General features: G+C 41.4%; 1 protein-coding gene and 1 non-coding gene across 3 annotated transcripts in view; one reads left to right on the top strand and one right to left on the bottom strand.

Moving 5' to 3' along the window:
- Positions 1-20,600, top strand: part of NVL (nuclear VCP like) — a 102,827-nt gene that overhangs the window by 9,346 nt on the left and 72,881 nt on the right. For both annotated transcript variants that reach the window (XM_033195683.1, XM_033195684.1), the window contains exons 3-9: positions 4,259-4,311; positions 4,398-4,497; positions 10,823-10,880; positions 14,054-14,326; positions 17,132-17,264; positions 17,486-17,562; positions 18,475-18,609. In XM_033195683.1, coding sequence (XP_033051574.1) covers positions 4,259-4,311; positions 4,398-4,497; positions 10,823-10,880; positions 14,054-14,326; positions 17,132-17,264; positions 17,486-17,562; positions 18,475-18,609 — 829 coding nt within the window. The remainder of the gene's footprint in view (positions 1-4,258; positions 4,312-4,397; positions 4,498-10,822; positions 10,881-14,053; positions 14,327-17,131; positions 17,265-17,485; positions 17,563-18,474; positions 18,610-20,600) is intronic.
- LOC117076959 lies at positions 16,812-16,918 on the bottom strand. The gene has a single exon (XR_004434567.1). It is a non-coding gene; the product is annotated as a U6 spliceosomal RNA (small nuclear RNA).

Below are 20,600 nucleotides of genomic sequence, written 5' to 3'. Positions count from 1 at the left end.
TTTTTTTTTTTGAGATAGACTCTCACTCTGTTGCCTAGGCTGGACTGCAGCGGCACAATCTCGGCTCACTGCAGCCTCCACTTCCTGGGTTCAAGTGACTCTCCTGCCTCAGCCTCCCGAGTAGCCAGGACTACAGGTCCATGCCACCATACCCAGCTATTTTTTTTTTTTTTTTTTTTTTTTTTTTTTGAGACGGAGTCTCGCGCTGTCACCCAGCTGGAGTGCTGTGGCCGGATCTCAGCTCACTGCAAGCTCCGCCTCCCGGATTCACGCCATTCTCCTGCCTCACCTCCCGAGTAGCTGGACTACAGGCGCCGCCACCTCGCCCGGCTAGTTTTTTGTAGTTTTTAGTAGAGACGGGGTTTCACCGTGTTAGTCAGGATGGTCTCGATCTCCTGACCTCGTGATCCGCCCGTCTCGGCCTCCCAAAGTGCTAGGATTACAGGCTTGAGCCACCGCGCCCGGCCTATACCCAGCTAATTTTTGTATTTTTAGTAGAGATAGGGTTTCGCCATGCTGGCCAGGCTGGTCTTGAATTCCTGACCTCAAGTGATCCTCCCGCCTTGACCTCCCAGTGTGTTGGGATTATAGGCATGAGCCACTGCGCCTGGCCTGTTTCAGCTTTTAAACATTCTTCCTACATCTATCTGCCATCTTCTCTTATCCAGGTGTTGGCAAACTATGGCCCTCAAACCGGTTCCTGCCTGTCACCTTGTTTTGTATGGCCCATGAGCTAAGAATCATTTTTACATCTTTCTTTCTCCCTTTATTTTAATTTTTAATTTATTATTATTATTATTATTATTATTATTTTGGAGACACAGTCTTGCCCTGTCACCCAGGTTGGAGTGCAGTGGCGCAATCTCGGCTCACTGCAGCTTCAGCCCCCTGGGCTCAAGTGATCCTCCCACCTCAGCCCCCAGATAGCTGGCACTAAGCACATGCCACCATGCCCCGCTAATTTTTTGTATTTTTTGTAGAGACAGGGTTTTGCCATGTTGCCCAGGCTGGCCTTGAACTCTTGAGCTAAAGTGATCCTCCCGCCTCAGCTTCCCAAAGTGCTAGGATTCCAGGCATGAGCCACCACGCCAGGTCCCAAGTTGCCTTTTTAAATGGTCATGATTTAGTACAATATTTGCCTCATCTAAAACTTTGTGTTTTGATGTAATTTCACATTTAAGAAAAGCTGACCCAGACCAGCTTAGACAACATAGTGAGACCCCCGTCTCTACAAAAATAATCGAAAAATTAACTAGGTGTGCTGACACGTATCTGTCATCGTACCTACTCGGGAGGCTGGGGTGGGAGGATTGCTTGACACCAGGAGGTTGAGGTTGTGGTACGCTCTGATTGCACAACTACACTCCAGCCTGACTGAGAGAATGAGACCCTGTCTCAAAAACATAAAGAATTTTTTTTTTTTTTTTTGAGATGGAGTCTCACTCTGTCACCCAGGCTGGAGTGCGGTGGTGTGATCTTGGCTCACTGCAACCTTCACCTCCTGGGCTCAAGCGATACTCCTGCCTCAGCCTCCCAAGTAGCTGGGATTACAGGCACCCACCACCATGCCTGGCTAGTTTTTGTATTTTTAGTAGACATTGGGGTTTTACCATGTTGGCCAGACTGGTTTTGAACTCCTGATCACAAATGATCCGCCCACTTTGGCCTCCCAAAGTACTGGGATTACAGGTGTGAGCCACTGCGCCGGCAAGAATTTTTATAAAGAGGAAAATGGAAAGAATAGAACAAAGAACACCCATATACTCTACCTAGAATGTCCCTTTATCCATGCATACTATCTATTCCCTAAGGACAAAGGCTTTTATTATATAACCACAGTTTATTTATTAAAACCAGAAAATGTAATCTTGATTCAATAATGTTATCAAATCCACCATTCATATTCAGAGTTTGCCTGTCTCAATAATGTTCTTTGTAGCTGTTATTTTATGGGAATTTTTTTTCCAGAACTGAAATCCAACCCCTAAATTATGCTTGTTTTGCTTTTTAGTTTCCTTTAATCTGCAACAGTTCCTCAACCTTTTTTTGTTTTTCATGATCTTTACATTTTTGAAGATTACTGGTAGTTATTATATTAGAATATCCCTCAATTTGGATTTTTCTGCTGTTTCCACATGGTTGGAATCAGGTTATATGTTTTTGGAAGGAAAACCAAAGAAGCAATTTGACTTCAAAAGGCACAGAATATCTGTGTAGGGTGTTATTCGGTAATGTTAGTTTTGATCCAGCCCGGGCAACAGAGCAAGACTCCACCTCAAAAAAAAAAAAAAAAAAGAAATTAATAAATAATTTATAAGAAGATACTTTCAGATTATATTAATATCCTGTACTCATCATACTTTCACCCATATTTTTAGCAGATGGTCTTGCTAAAAATATTTAACTTGAATTTAATAATGAGGAGACATAAATTCAGATTGTGGGACATTTTATAAATTAGCTGGCCTGGATCCTTCAAAAATGTTGGTATTATATGCACAAAGGTTACAAGTTAAAAGAGTTCAAAGAGAAACAACAACCAAGTAAATGCATGAACCTTGACTAGACACTGGGTCAAAGAAAAACAACTATAAAGACCATTTTTTGGAAATAATTTGAGAAATTTTAATGTGGACTATATATTAGATAATTTACCAATATTAAATTTCTTATTTGTGCTAATTGTATTGTGGCTGTGCAGATATCTTTTTTTTTTTTTTTTTTTTTTTGAGATGGAGTCTGGCTCTGTTGCCCAGACTGGAGTACAGTGGTGCAATCTCGGCTCACTGCAACCTCTGCCTCCCGGGTTCACAGGATTCTCCTGCCTCAGTCTCCTGAGTAGCTGGGACCACAGGTGTGTGCCACCACACCCAGCTGATTTTTTTTTTTTTTTGAGACAGAGTCTTACTCTGTCACCCAGACTGGATTGCAGTGGTGTGATCTCGGCTCACTGCAAGCTCTGCCTCCCAGGTTCACGCATTCTCTTGCTTCAGGCTCCCGAGTAGCTGGGACTACAGGCGCCTGCCACCACACCTGGCTAATTATTTTTTTATTTTTTTATTTTTAGAAGAGACGGGGTTTCACCGTGTTAGCCAGGATGGTCTCGATCTCCTGACCTTGTGATCTGCCCACCTCGGCCTCCTGAAGTTTTGGAATTACAGGTGTTAACCACGGTGCCTGGCTGCAGATATTCTTTTTTACAGAGATACATGCTGAGAATTTTTGAGATGAAGGGTCTGTAACTTAGTTTCTTCTTACTAGTTTTTTAATTTATTATTTTTTTTGAGATGAGATCTTGCTCTGTTGGCCAAGCCAAGTGCATTGGTGCAATCACGGCTCACAGCAGCCTTCACCTCCCAGACTCAAGCTGTCCTCCCACCTCAGCCTCCCAAGTAGCTGGGACTACAGCCATGTACTACCATGCCTGGCTAATTTTTTTATATTTTGTAGGGACAGGGTTTCCCTATGTTGGCAGGGATGGTCTCAAACTCCTGGGCTCAAGTGATTCTCCCACCTCGGCCTCCCAAAGTGCTGGGATTACAGGCATGAGCCACTGTGCCTGGCCTAGAACTTATTTTCAAATGGTTCTGCCCTATCCCTCCAAAAGAAATCTCTGTATACGGACAGAAGTAAAGTAAATGTGGCAGCTTGAGAATACCACAGGTAAAGAATATATGAGTGTTAATTAGATTATTTCTTTAATATTTTTAGTAAGTTTGAAATTTTAAAAATATTTGAAGCAGAGAAGGTTAGTTAAAAAAAGGGAAAAAATAGGCCAGGCACGGTGGCTCAAGCCTGTAATCCCAGCACTTTGGGAGGCCGAGACGGGCGGATCACAAGGTCAGGAGATCGAGACCATCCTGGTGAACACGGTGAAACCCCGTCTCTACTAAAAAAAATACAAAAAACTAGCTGGGCGAGGTGGTGGGTGCCTGTAGTCCCAGCTACTCGGGTGGCTGAGGCAGGAGAATGGCATAAACCTGGGAGGCGGAGCTTGCAGTCAGCTGAGAGCGCGCCACTGCACTCCAGCCTGGGCGACAGAGCGAGACTCTGTCTCAAAAAAAAAAAGGGAAAAAATGGAAAAGGGTCACAATAGTAAATATATAAACTTAGAAGTTTGAAAATAGGTTTATGGCAAGCATCTATACTGTAACATAATGAAATATTCATGCAAATTTATTTGATCCATGTAGATTGAACTTAATGGAAAAATATTGGTGGAAACTTCTATGCTAAACTTCATGTTTTCTTTTTTCAGTATAGACTATGGTCGAAGAAAAAGAAATGCTTTTAGGATTCAGGTAGAAAAAGGTGAGTCTTTTATTGTTAGAGCTAAATTATCAATAAAGTTATATAAACAATTGTTTTAGCTCATAGCATTTTTCTTTTTGTTTCAGTATTTAGCATAATTAGTAGTGAGAAGGAACTTAAGAATTTAACAGAATTAGAAGATAAACATTTAGCAAAAAGAGCAAGACAAGATGAAGAGGACAATGAGTAAGTATACAAAATGCAGCGTTTTTTTAAACCATGAACCTTGTCACGTTACATTCCTGCTTGTAAAACTTTCAATGGCTCTTCCTTGCCAACAAAGCCCTGCGTAGTATTTACCTAACCTCTTCAGCCATATTGAATGTTCTTTATTCCCCAAAGAGATCAAATTCTCTGTGGCTGTGGTTTTCTTGAGTTAGAGTATCATTTCCCTTTCACAAACTCCCACTCAGCCCTCAAGAATCAGTTGAAATGTTACTGCCTTTATTAGGCCTAAGACCCCTTTTTAAATGTTTCCTTAGCTTCTAGTTACGGATATTTGTTATAATCCTTATGATATCATATGGCATTGAAATTATTTGCTTACTTGTTTGCATTACCAACAGTACTGTCTCATTACCTTCTTCTGCCCTAACACAATGTCAGATATATAAAAAGGTGCCAATTAATTTTGTTTAAGAAATAGTATTGAGAGTTTTAAAAATATCTTTATTGAGATATAATTGACATCAGTAAGCTCTACTTTTTTTTTTTTTTTTTTTGATATTAAGTCTCACTCGGTCACCTAGGCTGGAGTGCAGTGGCACAATCTCGGCTCACTGCAACCTCCGCCTCCTGGATTCAAGTGATTCTCCTGCCTTAACCTCCCAAGTAGCTGGGGTTATAGTCATGTGCCACCACACCCGGCTACTTTTTTATATTTTTGGTAGAGACGGGGTTTCACCATGTTGGCCAGGCTGGTCTCAAACTCCTGACATCTAGTGATCCACCCACCTTGGCCTCCCAAAGTGCTGGGATTACAGGTGTGAGCCATTGCGCCCACCCAGCCAAGCTCTATGTTTTTAAAGTGTACAATTTGTTAAGTTTTGACGTAGGTATATACTCATTGAACTATCACCATAAGCAAGATACCGAACCTTTCCGTAAATATCAAAAGTCTTCTTGTTCCCCTTTGCAATTCATTTCTCCCTCCACCCCTGTTTCTAGGCAAACTTTTTTCTTTTTTTTTTTTTTTTTGAGATAGTGTTTTACTCTGTCACCCAGGCTGGAGTTCGATCACAGCTCATTGCAGCCTTGACTTCCCAGGTTACTTGATTCTTCTACTTCAGCCTCCCAAGTAGCTGTAGGCACATGCTACCACACCTAGCTAATTTTTTGTAGAAATGGGGTTTTGCCATGTTGCCCAGGTTGGTCTTGAACTTCTGGGCTCAAGCAGTCTGCCTGCTTCAGCCTCCCAAAGTGTTGGGATTATAGGTGTGAGCCATAGCACCCAGCTTTAGGCAACCATTGATTTGCTTTCTGTCACTGTGTGTTACGTTGTATTTTGTAGAATTTTATTTGGAATCATACTTTTAAAGTCTGGATTCTTTCATTCTTTCACTTAGCATAATGATTTTGAGATTTATCAATGTTGTGTGTATCAATAGTTCATTGCTTTTTATTGATGAGTATGTGTGGACATGCCACAATTATTTTATCTGTTTATCTTTGGTTTTTGTTTTTGTTTTTTTTGAGACAGGGTCTCACTTTGTTGCCCAGGCTGGAATGTAGTGGAGTGGCATATCACAACTCACTGCAGCCTCTACCTCCTGGGCTCAAGTGATTCTCCCATACAAGTGCATGCTACCATGCCCAGTTAATTTTCTGATTTTTTGTAGAAACAGGGTCTCACTATGTTTCCAGGCTGCTCTCATACCACTGGGCTCAAGCAGTTCTCTTGCCTCAGACTCCCAGAGTGCCGGGATTACAGGTGTGGACTACCTTGCCTGACCTATCTGTTTATCTCTTGTTGGGCAGTTGGTTTGTTTCCAGTTTCTGGCTATTACAAATTAAGCTGCGATGAACATTTATGTCCAGGTCTTTATGTGGACAGTATTTTCATTTCTTTTATTAAATATGTAAGATTGGAATAGCTGGGTCATGTGATAGATGCATATTTAAGAAATTGCCAAACTATTTTCCAATGTATTTGTACCATTTTACTTTTACATTAGCAGTTTATGAGAATTCTACTCTTTCCACAAATTGCTAATATTTGGTATGGTCAGTGTTTAATTTTCAGTAGTATTTCACTGTAAATATGACATTAGCTTTAGGTTTTTTTGTAGATGTCCTTTGTCAGATTGAGGAAGTTTCCTAATATTCCTAGATTGCTGAGAATTTTTGTCATGAATAGATACTGCATTTGTCAAATGCTGTTCTGCATCTGTTGAAACATCTCATTATGGCCTTTCCCCTTTAGTCTATTAATTTGGTGAATTACATTGGTTCCCAGTATTAAGCCAATCTTGCATTCCGGGGATAAACACTACTTGGTCCTGATATGTTATCTTTTTAATGTATTGTTGGCAGCCTGAGCAACATAGCGAGACTCTGTCTCTACAGAAAGTTTAAAAATTAGCCAGGCATGGCGGTGCATGATTCTATCCCAGCTTCTTTGGTAGCTGAGGTAGGAGGATTGCTTGAGCCCCGGAGTTGAAGGTTACAATGAGCTATAATTATGCCACTGCACTCCAGCCTGGGTGACAGAATGAGATCTAGTCTCTGAAGAAAAAAAAAAAAGAAAAAGAGTATTTGTTTGATGTTGTTTTCTTGAGATGGAGTCTCGCTCTTGTTGCCCAGGCTGGAGTGCAATAGCGTGATCTCGGCTCACTGCAACCACTGCCTCCCGGGTTTAAGCCATTCTCCTGCCTCAGCCTCCTGAGTAGCTGGGATTACAGGCACCTGCCACCATGCCCGGCTAATTTTCGAAAAAAAGTGTATTAATTGGATTCAGTTTACTAATCTTTTTCTACAGATGTTTGCATTTGTATGTCATATTGATCCGAATTTTCTTTTGTTCATTTTTGGAATGTCGGTCATGTTTTGGTGTTAGGGTTACACCGGCCTCATGATATTAGTGGGAAAGTGTTCTTTTGTTCTCTATTTCTTGAAAACAAATTATGGAAATTCTTTTTTGAATATTTATTAGTGTTCACCCACAGTTTATCTAGGCCTAGAATCAACTTCCCCCAGAGTCTTCTTTTTCTGAAGGATTTTGATAAATTTTAATTTTGCTAGATATACAGCTCTTCTTTACATCTCTCCTTATGTCAATTGTGATAAATTGTATTTTTAAATCATTTGTTCATTTTCTTTCAGGTGTGGAGTTTGTTGGCATAATGCTTCTGCAATATTCTCTTGTCATCCTTTTAATGTCTATAGGATTTGGGGTGATAGCCCCATTTTACTGTTTGTAGCTCAGCCTTTTTCATTTAGATTTATCATAATTTTCTTCAGTTCCATATTCATGAGTATTTGTTTGTGTTACACTGTTGCATAATAAATAACTCTTTACTGCATATATCTTTGTACACATCACTTTTTTTTTTTTTTTTTTTTTTTTTGAGATGGAGTCTGGTTCTGTGGCCCAGGCTGGAGTGCAGTGGCGTGATCTCGGCTTACTGCAAGCTCCGCTTCCCGGGTTCATGCCATTCTCCTGACTTAGCCCCCCGAGTAGCTGGGCCTACAGGCGCCCGCCATCACTCCCGGCTAATTTTTCTATTTTTAGTAGAGTCGGGGTTTCACTGTGTTTGCCAGGATGATCTCGATCTCGTGACCTTGTGATCCACCCGCCTCGGCCTCCCAAAGTGCTGGGATTACAGGCGTGAGCCACCGCGCCCAGCCCACATCACTTTTTTTATGTTGAATTTTTGAGGTGGAATTTCTCAAAGATTGATATTTTTGAGATTTCTCGTGCATTTGGACTTACCTTCCTAAAAATGTTGCCTCAGTTTATATTCCCAACAACTTTGTATAAAGGGCACATTTCTCTGCATCCCTGCAATCTTAGTTATACTATAATTTGTCTTTGCTGTTTTTATAGGCAAAATATTGATCTTTTTTTTTTTTTTTTTTTTTGAGACGGAGTCTTGCTCTGTCACCCAGGCTGGAGTCCAGTGGTGCGATCTCAGCTCACTGCATCCTCTGCCTCCCGAGTTAAAGCAATTCTCCTGCCTCAGCCTCCGGAGTAGTTGGGACTACAGGCGTCCACCACCACTCCTAGCCAGTTTTTGTATTTTTAGTAGACAGGGTTTCATCATGTTGGCCAGGCTGGTCTTGAACTCCTGACCTCAGGCAATCCGCCCACCTCGGCCTCCCAAAGTTCTGGGATCACAGGCTTGAGCCACTGCTCCTGGCCTTGATCATATTTTTCTTTGTAATTTTATGATTACTGAGGTTAGTTTTTTTGTTATTTCATATTTGTTTTGTGAATGGCTCGCTTTATGGGTTTTTTTCTATTTCATTTGAGAGGTATTTGAATTTTCCTTATTAGTTGTCGGAGTGTTTTGCCTAAAATATACCTCTTTTTATATGTGTTACAACTGCTTTCCCCATGTTGCCACTTCCCTTTTAATTTTTGTTTGCACAGTCTTTTGATTAGAGAAGTTTTGCGTTTTTATGTAGTCAGATCTCTCAGTCTTTTTCGTTTTGGTTTATGCTGATATGCTTAGAAAGACCTCTCTCACAAGAGTGTGTAAAATAATTACTTACACTTTTTTCTTCTTTCTTTATGATGTTTAACTCTTTAATCCACTTGGAATTTTTTTCTTTTTTTAGGGCATAAGTTGTAAGGCAAAACTTTTTTTTTCCAAATAGTTGAATGATATACCTTATTTACATTGATTAGAATTGCTCCCAAGTAATACTGATTAATTTTAATGTACATAGAATTTGCTGGTTATTTTTTTTTTTTTTTTTTGAGACAGGGTCTTGCTCTGTCACCCAGGCTTCAGTGCACTGGCGCAATCATGGCTCACCACAGTCTTGACGTCCCAGGCCCAAGTGATCCTCCCACCTCAGCCTCACAAGTAGCTGGGACTACAGGTGTGCACCAGCATGCCCAGCTAATTTTTTAATTTTTTTTGTAGAGACACAGTCTCCCTTGGTTGCCCAGGCTGTAATTTGTATCTTAATATCTTAATTATAACAGCATTTCGTTGCATTCATATGAAGCTTTCTACAAAAAAAAAAAAAAGTCCTTTTCTTTTTTTTTTTTTTTTTTTTTTGAGGCGGAGTCTCACTCTGTCGCCCAGGCTGGAGTGCAGTGGCCGGATCTCAGCTCACTGCAAGCTCCGCCTCCCGGGTTCACGCCATTCTCCTGCCTCAGCCTCCGGAGTAGCTGGGACTACAGGCGCCCGCCACCTCGCCCGGCTAGTTTTTTTTTTTTGTATTTTTAGTAGAGACGGGGTTTCACCGTGTTCGCCAGGATGGTCTCGATCTCCTGACCTTGTGATCCGCCCGTCTCGGCCTCCCAAAGTGCTGGGATTACAGGCTTGAGCCACCGCGCCCAGCCAGTCCTTTTCTTATTTAAGTAATTTTTTTTTTTTTTTTTTTTTTGAGACAGAGTCTCATACTGTCGGCCAGGCTGGAGCACAGTGGCACCATCTTGGCTCACTGCAACCTCCATATCCTGGGCTCAAGCAATTCTCCTGCCTCAGCCTCCCGAGTAGCTGGGATGTGCCACCACACCTGGCTGAGTTTTGTATTTTTAGTAGAGACGGGGTTTCACCATGTTGACCAGACTGGTCTCTGTGAACTCCTGACCTCAGGTGATCCACCTGCCTCGGCCTCCCAAAGTGCTGGGATTACAGGCGTGAGCCACCGCGCTGGGCCTATTTAAATAATTTCTGAAGAAGTTTTAAATACTAGCAGAGTCCTGAAGTTACTTGAAGCTATTAGATAACAACTTTCAGTTATAATGAATTAAGACTACATTCTCAGCTTGTAGTTTATTAGGATTTATACATCTTTTTTGATCCAGGAAATTTATTTGCTCCTTCATCCCTGATGAACAGTCTTGGAGAAGTTGCATTTGGTTACATGGTTTGGTCATGTTGACTTTGTGAATTTGTTACTAAGAGTGCTTAATTATAGGTTGCTGAAATATTTCCTCTACCTGAATCTGATATCCCCAAATGAGACCCTTGGGCCTGAGGGAATTTGTATCTTTTATTTATTGCTAGGATAAATATAACTATAATATATTTTGCATTTATTATATATTGTAAATGCATAAGGACTTTGCAAGCGTTTATTTAATCCTTTGATAACTCTGGGAGACAGACATTACTTATTAAATCTCCGTTTTATAGATAAGGAAGCTGACACTTAGAGAGGTTAAGTAATAACTGGTTAAGTTGGATTTTGAATCCTAGTTTCTCTGATTCCAGAGTTTGGACTCTTAACCACCATAATCGTTTGCCTGAATATATTTACTTGTGTTGGGTAATCTTTTTTTTAGGATATGGGAGAGGAAGTCTTTAAAACATTTTTCCCTCTTTTTACTGAGGTATACTGAAAGCTATTCTGATGATGATTCAAGTATGGAAGACTACCAAGATCCACAGGTAAGCCAAACATTTAGTGGGTCCACTTTGATATTTTCTTTTTTAGTCGTTATGATACCTCCTTTCAAAAACTCAGTAAGAGCTGGGCATGGTGACTCACACCTGTAATCCCAGCACTTTGGGAGGCTGAGGCATGCAGATCACTTGAACCCAGGAATTTGAGACCATCCTGGCCTACATGGCAAAACCCTGTATCTATAAAAAGTACCAAAAAATAAGCCTGGCCAACATGGTGAAACCTTGTCTCTATAAAAAATACAAAAATTTGCCGGGCATGGTGGCATGCACCTGTGATCCCAGCTACCTGGGGGGGCTGAGGTGGGAGAATCACTTGAGCCCCGGAGGTTGAGGCTGCAGTGAGCTGCAGTGAGCTGTGATTGTGCCACTTTACTCCAGCCTGGGTGACAGAGTGAGACCCTGTCTTTTAAAAAAAAATAAGGTTAGCTGTCGTGGCTCACACCTGTAATCCTAGCACTTTGGAAGGCCAAGGAGGGTGGATCACTTGAACCGAGGAGTTTGAGACCAGCCTATGCAACATGGCAGAACCCCATCTCTACCAAAAAAACCCCCCGAAATTAGCCAGGTGTAATGAATGCCTTGCACCTGTGGTCCCAGCTACTCAGGAAGCTGGGGTGGGAGGATCACTTGAGCCCAGGAGGCAGAGGTTGCAGTGAGCTGGGATTGCACCACTGCACTCCAGCCTGAGCAACAAAACCAGATCCTGTCTCAAAAAAAAAAAAAAAAATTAGTAAGGAATAGAATAAAAGGCCAGGTGCTATGGCTCACGTCTGTAATCCCAGCACTTTGGGAGGCTGAGGCAGGAAAATCACTTGAAACCAGAGGTTCAAGACCAGCTTGGGCAACACAGCAAGACTCTGTCTCTACAAAATACAAACAAAAATTAGCTGGGTCTGGTGGCATACACCCATAGTCCTAGCTACTGAGAAGGCTGATGCTGGAGGATCGCTTGAGCCTAGGAGTTTGAGGCTGCAGTGAGCTATGATTGTGCCATTCTACTTCAGCCTGGGTGACAGACCTTATGGCAAAAGAGAGAGAGAGAAGAGAAGGAAAGAAAGAGGGAAAGAAAAAAAAAGGATTAGGGCTAAAGGGAGGGAGAGAGGAAGGACAGGGAATAGACTAAGAGACTTTAGACATCTTCATCAATAAATAATTGAACACTTCCTGTGTTCGTTCAGTATTGGTGATGGATTAACCATCCTTCCAGTATTTGTGTTATAAGTCAGTTATACAAGGAAAAAGAAGGGAAGAGGATAGCTAGAAATAAGGGCAGACAAGAATAGAGTAATTAATAGTAAAAATGGAAAAAGGGATATACTTTTTGTCAAGGAGATGGCATTACTAATGAAGAGGCTTGATTAAAGGAGAATATGGAGATAGTATAGTCAGCCCTCACCCTCCATGGGGGATTGGTCCTAGGGCCCCACATGAATACCTGCAAATGTTCAGGTCCTTCATGTAAAATGGCATCATGTTTGCATATAACCTTATATACATTCTCTTGTATACTTTAAATTATCTCTGGATTACTTGTAATACCTAATACAATGTAAATAAGATGTAAATAGTTTTGACACTATTTGTTTCTTTTTTTTTTTGAAAGGGAGTCTCACTCTGTTGCCCAAGCTGGAGTGCAGTGGTGCAATCTCAGCTCACTGCAACCTCTGCCTCGCAGGCTCAAGCAATTCTCCTGACTCAGCCTCCTGAGTAGCTGGGATTACAGGCAGGGTCTCACTTCGTCGCCCAAACTGGAGTGGAGTGGCGTCATCTTGGCTCACTGCAACCTCTGCCTCCCAAGTTCAAGTGATTCTCATGCCTCAGCCTCCTGAGTAGGTGGGATTACAGGCATGCACCACCACACCTAGCCAATTTTTGGTGTTTTTAGTAGAGATGGGGTTTCACCATGTTGACCAGGCTGATCTTAAACTCCTGGCCTTGAGTGATCCACCCACCTTGGCCTCCCAAAGTGCTGGGATTACAAACGTGAGCCACCATGCCCAGCCTACACTGTATTTCTTAATATTTGTATTTTTATTGGTTTTTTTTTATTGCTTTTTGTTTCCCAAATATTTTCGATTGAGGTTCATTGAATCCCTGGATGCAGAACCCTTGGATATAGAGGGCCAACTGTTTGTCAAATTGTTTATAATCTGCTTTTTATTTTTTCCCTTGGTGTATCAGTTTTGACTTTATTATCAAAATATTTGATCCAATTTTTATGGGGACAGGGTCTCGCTCTGTCACCCAGGCTGGAGTACAGTGGCATGGTCCTAGCTCACTGCAACCTCAAACTCTTGGACTCAAGTTGTTCTCCTACCTTAGCCTCCCAAGTAGCTGGGATAACAGACATATGCCACTATGTCTGGGTAAATTTTAAATTTTTTGTAGAGACAGGGTCTCCCTGTGTTGCCCAGGATAGTCTCGAACTCCAGGCCTCAAGCAGTTTTCCCAGTTTGGCCTCCCAAAGCGTTGGGATTACAGGGCATGAGCCACCACGCCTAGCCCCAATTTTGATTTAATGGAATAATAGTGACTCTCACTGGCAACCAGCTCATTTTCATACTTCTTTAGTGTATTTTTTTTAGAAGCAACCATACTTACTTATTTTATTTAACCACCAATTATGAATTGGTTTTTCATTGGAACGAAGTCTTTTTGAATAGTAAATGCTTGTTTGCAAGTCATCTTATTGTGAACACCCATATATTCTTTTCTTTTTTTTTTTTTTTTTGAGGTGGAGTCTCACTCTGTCACCCAGGCTGGAGTGCAGTGGCTCGATCTCGGCTCACCGCAACTTCTGCCTGCCAGGTTCAAGTGATTCTTCTGCCTTAGCCTCCCAAGTAGCTGGGATTACAAGTGCCTGTCACTGTGCCCAACTAATTTTTGTGTTTCTAGTAGAGACAGTGTTTTACCATGTTGGCTAGGCTGATCTTGAACTCCTGACCTCAAGTGATCTGCCCACCTCGGCCTCCCAAAGTGCTGGGATTACAGGCATGAGCTACTGTGCCCAGCCTAACACCTATATATCTGATTATAAATGTTCTGAGAGAAGTTGTTAAAAAACAAAATAAAGAAAACATTACTATAGGCAGTACAACTTTTATGAGTACCTCTTGAGTAATTTATGCTTAAATTTTGTTTTATGTTTCTGCCAGTCAGCAAATCACATGAACAGTTCCCTGCTGTCTTTGTATCGAAAAGGAAATCCTGATTCTGTTTCAAATACTCCTGAGATGGAGCAAAGAGAAACCACCTCTTCAACACCACGGATAAGTTCCAAAACAGGCTCTGTTCCCTTGAAGACCCCTGCCAAAGATTCTGAGGGAGGATGGTTTATTGACAAAACCCCAAGTGGAAAGAAGGACAGTTTTTTCTTGGACCTATCAGATGAGAAAAGTGATCCTAAGAAGTCAATAACTGAGATACAGGTATTTTTGTAATGAAATTTTAGCCCCATATCATCGAAGTACATTTTGACCTTTTAATTGAATACAGTATCAAGCAGATACTTGTGCTTTGTGGAAGACATAAGAACTTTGAAATATATGGAGAATTTGATCACATCGCGCTACTTGCCATTCTTTCTATCCTAGTCTAAGCCTTTTCTTGTTCTTGACTTAATTATTGAAACAGCCTTCCAGCTGGAGTCTGTGTCCTTTCTTGTTCCCCTAGTTTATTCTTCACACTGAGATAGCTTTTTTTTTTTTTTTTTGAGACTGGATCTGGCTCTGTCACCAAGACTGGAGTGCAGTGATGTGATCTTGGCTTACTATAACCTCTGCCTTCTGGGCTCAAGCCGTCTGCGACCTCAGCCTCCTATGTAACTAGGACTACCGGCATGCGCCACCACACCTAGCTCACTTTTATATCTTTTCTAGAGATGGAGTTTTGCCGTGTTGCCCAGGCTGGTCTTGAACTCTTGGGGTCAAGCGATCCACCCGCCTCAGACTCCTAAAGTTCTGGGATTGTAGGCATAAGCCATCACATATTATCATTCTTCTATTTAAAACCCTCCAGTGGCTTCATTCAGTCTCAAATCCAAAGGCCTGTGACAGCCACTAAGGTCCTTCATGATTTGGCTGTCTGGCTTTCTCTTCAGTTTCATCTCCTACCACCCTTTTAGGTATGTGAATCTATTTCCTCAGCTGTAAATTTTACAAACTCTTAAGTACAAATCAAGTGTTTCCCGTGAAAATTTAGTGTCCAAATTGAGATGTGCTATTAACTTAAAGTGTACATTAGACTTTGAAGACTTACTAAAAAATATAGAACGTGAAACATCTCATTAATAATTTTTTATATTGACTGTTGAAATGATAATATTTTGGATATACTGGGTTAAGTAAAATAGATTATTAAATGAATTTCGTATGTGACTCACATATTCCTCATGGACAATGATGCTTCAACTGGTTTCTAAGAACCAAGCCCTTTGATTTGGCAGAACCTTTCCCCTTTTGATTTATTAATAGGGCTGTCCAAATCTCTTTGCTTTAATTATCCGTGTCGTCCATCTATAGAGAACATTGTTATGGTGGGCAAGAACTCGAGTCTTAATGCTGAATTACTTTTTTTGGTTTGAGACAGGGTCTGCCTTGTCACCTAGGCTGACATAGTACAGTGGCATGATCACAACTCACTGTAACCTCCACCTCCTGGGCATAAGCCATCCTCCCACCTCAGCCTTCCAAGTAGCTGGGACTACAGGTGCCCACCACCACACCTGGCTAAGTTTTGTATTTTTTGTAGAGATGGGGTTTGGCCATGTTGCTCAGGCTGGTCTTGAACTTCTGAGCTCAAGTGATCCACCCACCTCAGCCTGAATTATACTTTAAAAAAATTTTTTTTGGCTGGGCGTGGTGGCTTACACCTGTAATCCCAGCACTTTGGAAAGCCGAGGCGGGCGGATCACAAGGTCAGGAGATTGAGACTATCCTGGCTAACATGGTGAAACCCCATCTCTACTAAAAATACAAAAAGTATTAGGAGGCTGAGGCAGGAGAATGGCGTGAACCCAAGAGGCGGAGCTTGCAGTGAGCTGAGTTCGTGCCACTGCACTCCAGCCTGGGCGACAGAACGAGACCCCGTCTCAAAAGAAAAAAAAATTTTTTTTTAAGAGTTGGAGTATTGCTGCATTGCCCAGGCTGGAGTGCAGTCACTTTTCGCAGGCATGATCACAGAACATTATAGCCTCGAAACCCTGAACTCAAGTGGTCCTTCTGCCTCTCAGGTAGCTGGGGCTACAGGTGTGTCCCAGTGTGCTTGGCTGAATTTGTTATGACTGTCAAAGCAACTCTATAGTCATATTTAATTTAGTGAATCATCAGCTGTCAGATGAAGACAACTATGTAGAAGACTCAGTGAGAAATAAAAGGCAAATATCAGTGTCCTTAATCAAGGAGCTCACGATTCAGAGAGAGAGACAGAGATAAGTAAATCACTCATACAAGGCAGATTATGCTAACTGATAATAGTTGCAAATGCAGTGTCCTGGGAATGTGAAGACGAGGTTAAATCTAACTGAAAGAGGGCCTTGCAGTGTGTCTCACGCCTGTAATCCCAGCACTTTGGGAGGCTGAGATGGGCAGATCACCTGAGGTCAGGAGTTCGATACCAGCCTGGCCATCATGGCGAAACCCCGTCTCTACTAATAATATAAAAATTAACTGGGCGTGGTGGTGGGCATCTCTAGTCCCAGCTACTTTTGGGAGGCTGAGGCAGGAGAAACGTTTGAATCTAGGAGGCAGAGTTGCAGTGAGCTGAGATCACGCCGTTGCACTCCAGCCTTGGTGACAAGAGCGAAACTCTGTCTCAAAAAACAAAACAAAACAAAACAAAACAAAAACCTCTAACTGAAAAAATCTGGAAAAGAAGTGGCATTCAAATGTTAAGAATTCTTTTTTCTTTTTTTCCCCCCATATGGAATGCTTCACAAATTTCCATGTCATCCTTGCACAGGGACCATGCTAATCTTCTTTGTATCATTCCAATTTTAGTATATGTGCTGCCAAGGCCAGCACCAAATGTTAAGATTTAAATTGAGCTTTAAGTGCATGAGGAGAAGGACATTCCCAATAGACAACATCTTTGAGCAAAGAGATTGGTAATAGTTAACAGAGGTGAAAGTGCTAAGGCAGGAATTAATTTTCTTTACAATGCCCCTCTTTAAAAAATAAAACAATTATTGGCATAGAATTTGAAGCATGGCATATTTAAATTTATTTTCTTTTCAGAGTTCAAAAGATTCTTCTCTTTTGGAGAGTGCTATGAAACGGAAAGGCAGGCTAAAGAATAAAGGAAGCAAAAGGAAGAAAGAAGATCTTCAGGAAGTAGATGGAGAAATTGAAGCTGTCCTGCAAAAGAAAGGTAAGGTGTGAGTCTTGTTGGTGGCAGTGGTCGTGTTTGCTGTGAGAGAAACATCATTCTGTTCCAAGCTGTTTTGCTTGAGGGACCTTCTATGTACAGAAATGTTTATTAGAAAATGTTTCTATATTTAATGGACCTTTGTTTACTTAAAGACTATTCATTATAATTATGAGTTACTACTGAACCATTAATCTTTTCATCTCCTTATTTTTGTTTACCAGCTAAAGCCAGGGGGTTAGAATTCCAGATCTCCAACGTGAAGTTTGAAGATGTGGGAGGCAATGATATGACATTAAAAGTTAGTGCAAATTCTGAATTTTACCTCAAATGGATATATTACTAATCAGTTATGAAAAAAAAGCCTACCTCTTTGTTTCTAATATGATCTGAGTATAGAAAAGGAAACTGGGAAGGTTGAGAAGGGCAAACCTGACCTGTACCCTTTAGGGCGTTGCAGGAGAAAAGATGCATACTATTTTGAACTTTTCTATTATTTTGATTATAGTATATATATATAAAGATCCATGTTTTTTAAAGATCCATGCTTTATAGGTAATATTGTCTTAATAGTACTAATAGTAATGGTAACTGTATTTATTTTTTATGTTTTTGTTTTTGTTTTGTTTTGTTTTTTGCTTTTTTTTTTTGAGGAGTGTAGCTCTGTCACCAGGCTGGAGTGCAGTGGCGTGATCTCAGCTTGCTGCAACCTCCGCCTTCCAGGTTCAAGCATTTCTCCTGCCTCAGCTTCCTGAGTAGCTGGGATTACAGGCACACGCCGCCATGGCCAGCTAATTTTTGTATTTTTAGTAGAGACAGGGCTTCACCATGTTGGCCAGGATGGTGTCGATCTCCTGACTTCCTGATCTGCCCACCTCGGCCTCCCAAAGTGCTGGGATTACAGGCATGAGCCACCACGCCCGGCCGTAATGGTAACTTTATTTTTAATGCCTATTCTTTTTCATCGGCCATGTTCTTTAACTTTGCATTACATCCTCAAGGTACATAATGTTACACTTTAGGAAATAGCTCCTCAGAGAGGTTATTGCTGAAATCACACAGTAGGTACCAGAGCCAGGATTCAAACTCTGATCTAAGTTTAAATTGTATATTCTACCTATCTGTTCCATTTTGCTGCTCCGAAAAATAGGACATTTCATTCTACTTTGATTCTTCTGCCTTGAAAGACGTCTTTGTGCTTTTCCTCTGCTAGGAGGTCTGCAAGATGCTCATACACATGCGTCACCCGGAGGTGTACCACCACCTGGGCGTCGTGCCCCCTCGTGGAGTTCTCCTTCATGGGCCACCAGGCTGTGGGAAGACTTTACTTGCACATGCAATTGCTGGGGTGAGGCTTGCTGACACTTGTTTGCTTTTGCTGTTTTTGTTGTTATTATTTGTTTTTGTTTTTTCTCTTTGGTCAACGTAAACCAGACATGGTATTCTTCAGGAAGAGAACATAGTCATTGGAACTGATCCCTTTGTTATCATGCTGATATTATTTGTGGTATTTATTCATTTAGTTTATTTATTGTTTCTCAGAGCAACTTGAGGGTTTTTTGTTTTTTTTTTTTAATGTATGTAATTGTTTATATGGCAAGAGTTAGGCAGAAAGTAAAATAATACAGTTCTTTTTTTTTTTTGGAGACGGACTCACTCTGTCGCCCAGGCTGGAATGCAGTGGCGTGATCTTGGCTCACTGCAACCTCCGCCTCCCAAGTTCAAGCAATTCTCCTGTCTCAGCCTCCCCAGTAGCTGGGACTACAGGCACACGCCACCACGCCCGGCTAATTTATTACATTTTAGTAGAGACAGGGTTTCACCCTGTTGCCCAGGCTGGTCTCGAACTCCTGAGCTCAGGCAATCCGCTCATCTCAGCCTCCCAAAGTGCTAGGGTTACAGGTGTGAGCCACCGCGCCCAGCCATAATAATACAGTTTTAAACAAACCTTTTTATTAACACATAGCTTACATTTTAGTTACTTCGCTTTCCCTTTAACCCAATACTTATTTTATTTTACTTATTTTTTTGAGATAGAGTTTCACTGTCGCCCAGGCTGGAGTGCAGTGGTGCAGTCATGACTCACTACAGCCTCAACCTCCCAGGCTCAAGTTGTCCTCCCACCTCAGCCTCCCAAGTAACTGGAACCACAGACACACACCACCACGCCCAACTAATGTTTTTGTTTTTTTTATAGAGATGGAATCCCACTATGTTGCCCAGGCTGGTCTTAAACTCCTGGCCTCAAGCAGTCCCCCTGTCTCAGTCTTCCAAAGTGCTGGGATTACAGGCATGGGCCACAGCACCTGCCCTCCCAGTGGTTCTTAGGAGCAGTAAAATAAGAAAATTAGGGTTATATTATTTTCCATAGAGCTAAATTTATTCAAAATTTCTATTTAGAGTCATGTTCTTATACTTTTTAGTTTTAAAATAATTCTTTCTGAAATGGTAATAATAGACACTTACTTTGTGAAATTAAAAGTTTGCAATCTTATTTTAACCCTCTCAGATTTTTCAGAAACTGTAGGTGGCAGTAATGTAAAATATCCGAGTAACTTCAATTAGAAAAATAGCATGCTTGCCGGGCACAGTGGCTCATGCCTGTAATCCCAGCACTTTGGGAGGCCGAGGCGTGTGGATCATCTGAGGTCAGGAGTTTGAGACCGGTCTGACCAACATGGAGAAACCCCATCTCTACTAAAAATACAAAATTAGCCTGTAATCCCAGCTACTCGGAGACTAAGGCAGGAGAATCGCTTGAACCAGGGAGGCAGAGGTTGCGGTGAGCCAAGATCACGCCATTGCACTCCAGCCTGGGCAACAAGAGTGAGACTCCATCTCAAAAAAAAAAGAAAAAGAAAAATAGCATTTTATACCAAGCACTAATACAATAATGTTCTGTGAAAGAAAATCATTTGTAAAGGGGGACTTGATTGGTTTGCTTCATTTTTGTTGAATAATTCCATTACATGACTACCGCATGCCAGACTTTGGAATATAGTGTTAAGTACCACAATCCTAGTTCTAATATGAGAGAGACATTAAACAGTCCTTCATATAAATAAATGCTGTACGTAATAACAACTATAATAAGTGGAAGACAAGAAGTGCAAAATGCTATGTGGTATGTTGGGATTCCCAAATTAGAGTTGGATTCAAGGAAGGTATGGTTGAGGAAGTGAAATTTTAAGATAAGCACAAGAATGAGAGAACAGTAGTATCTCTTCTCTCTCTCTTTTTTTTTTTTTCCTTGAGACAGGTTTTCACTCTGTTGCCCAGGCTGAGTTCAGTGGCACGATCACAGCTCATTGCAGCCTTGACTTCTCAGGCTCAAGTGAT

This window comes from Trachypithecus francoisi, unplaced genomic scaffold (assembly GCF_009764315.1).
Source record: "Trachypithecus francoisi isolate TF-2019V2 unplaced genomic scaffold, Tfra_2.0 Lachesis_group5, whole genome shotgun sequence".
Classification (NCBI taxonomy): domain Eukaryota; kingdom Metazoa; phylum Chordata; class Mammalia; order Primates; family Cercopithecidae; genus Trachypithecus; species Trachypithecus francoisi.
Note: the sequence above shows the minus strand (reverse complement) of the source record. Positions and strands in the feature narration are given on the sequence as shown.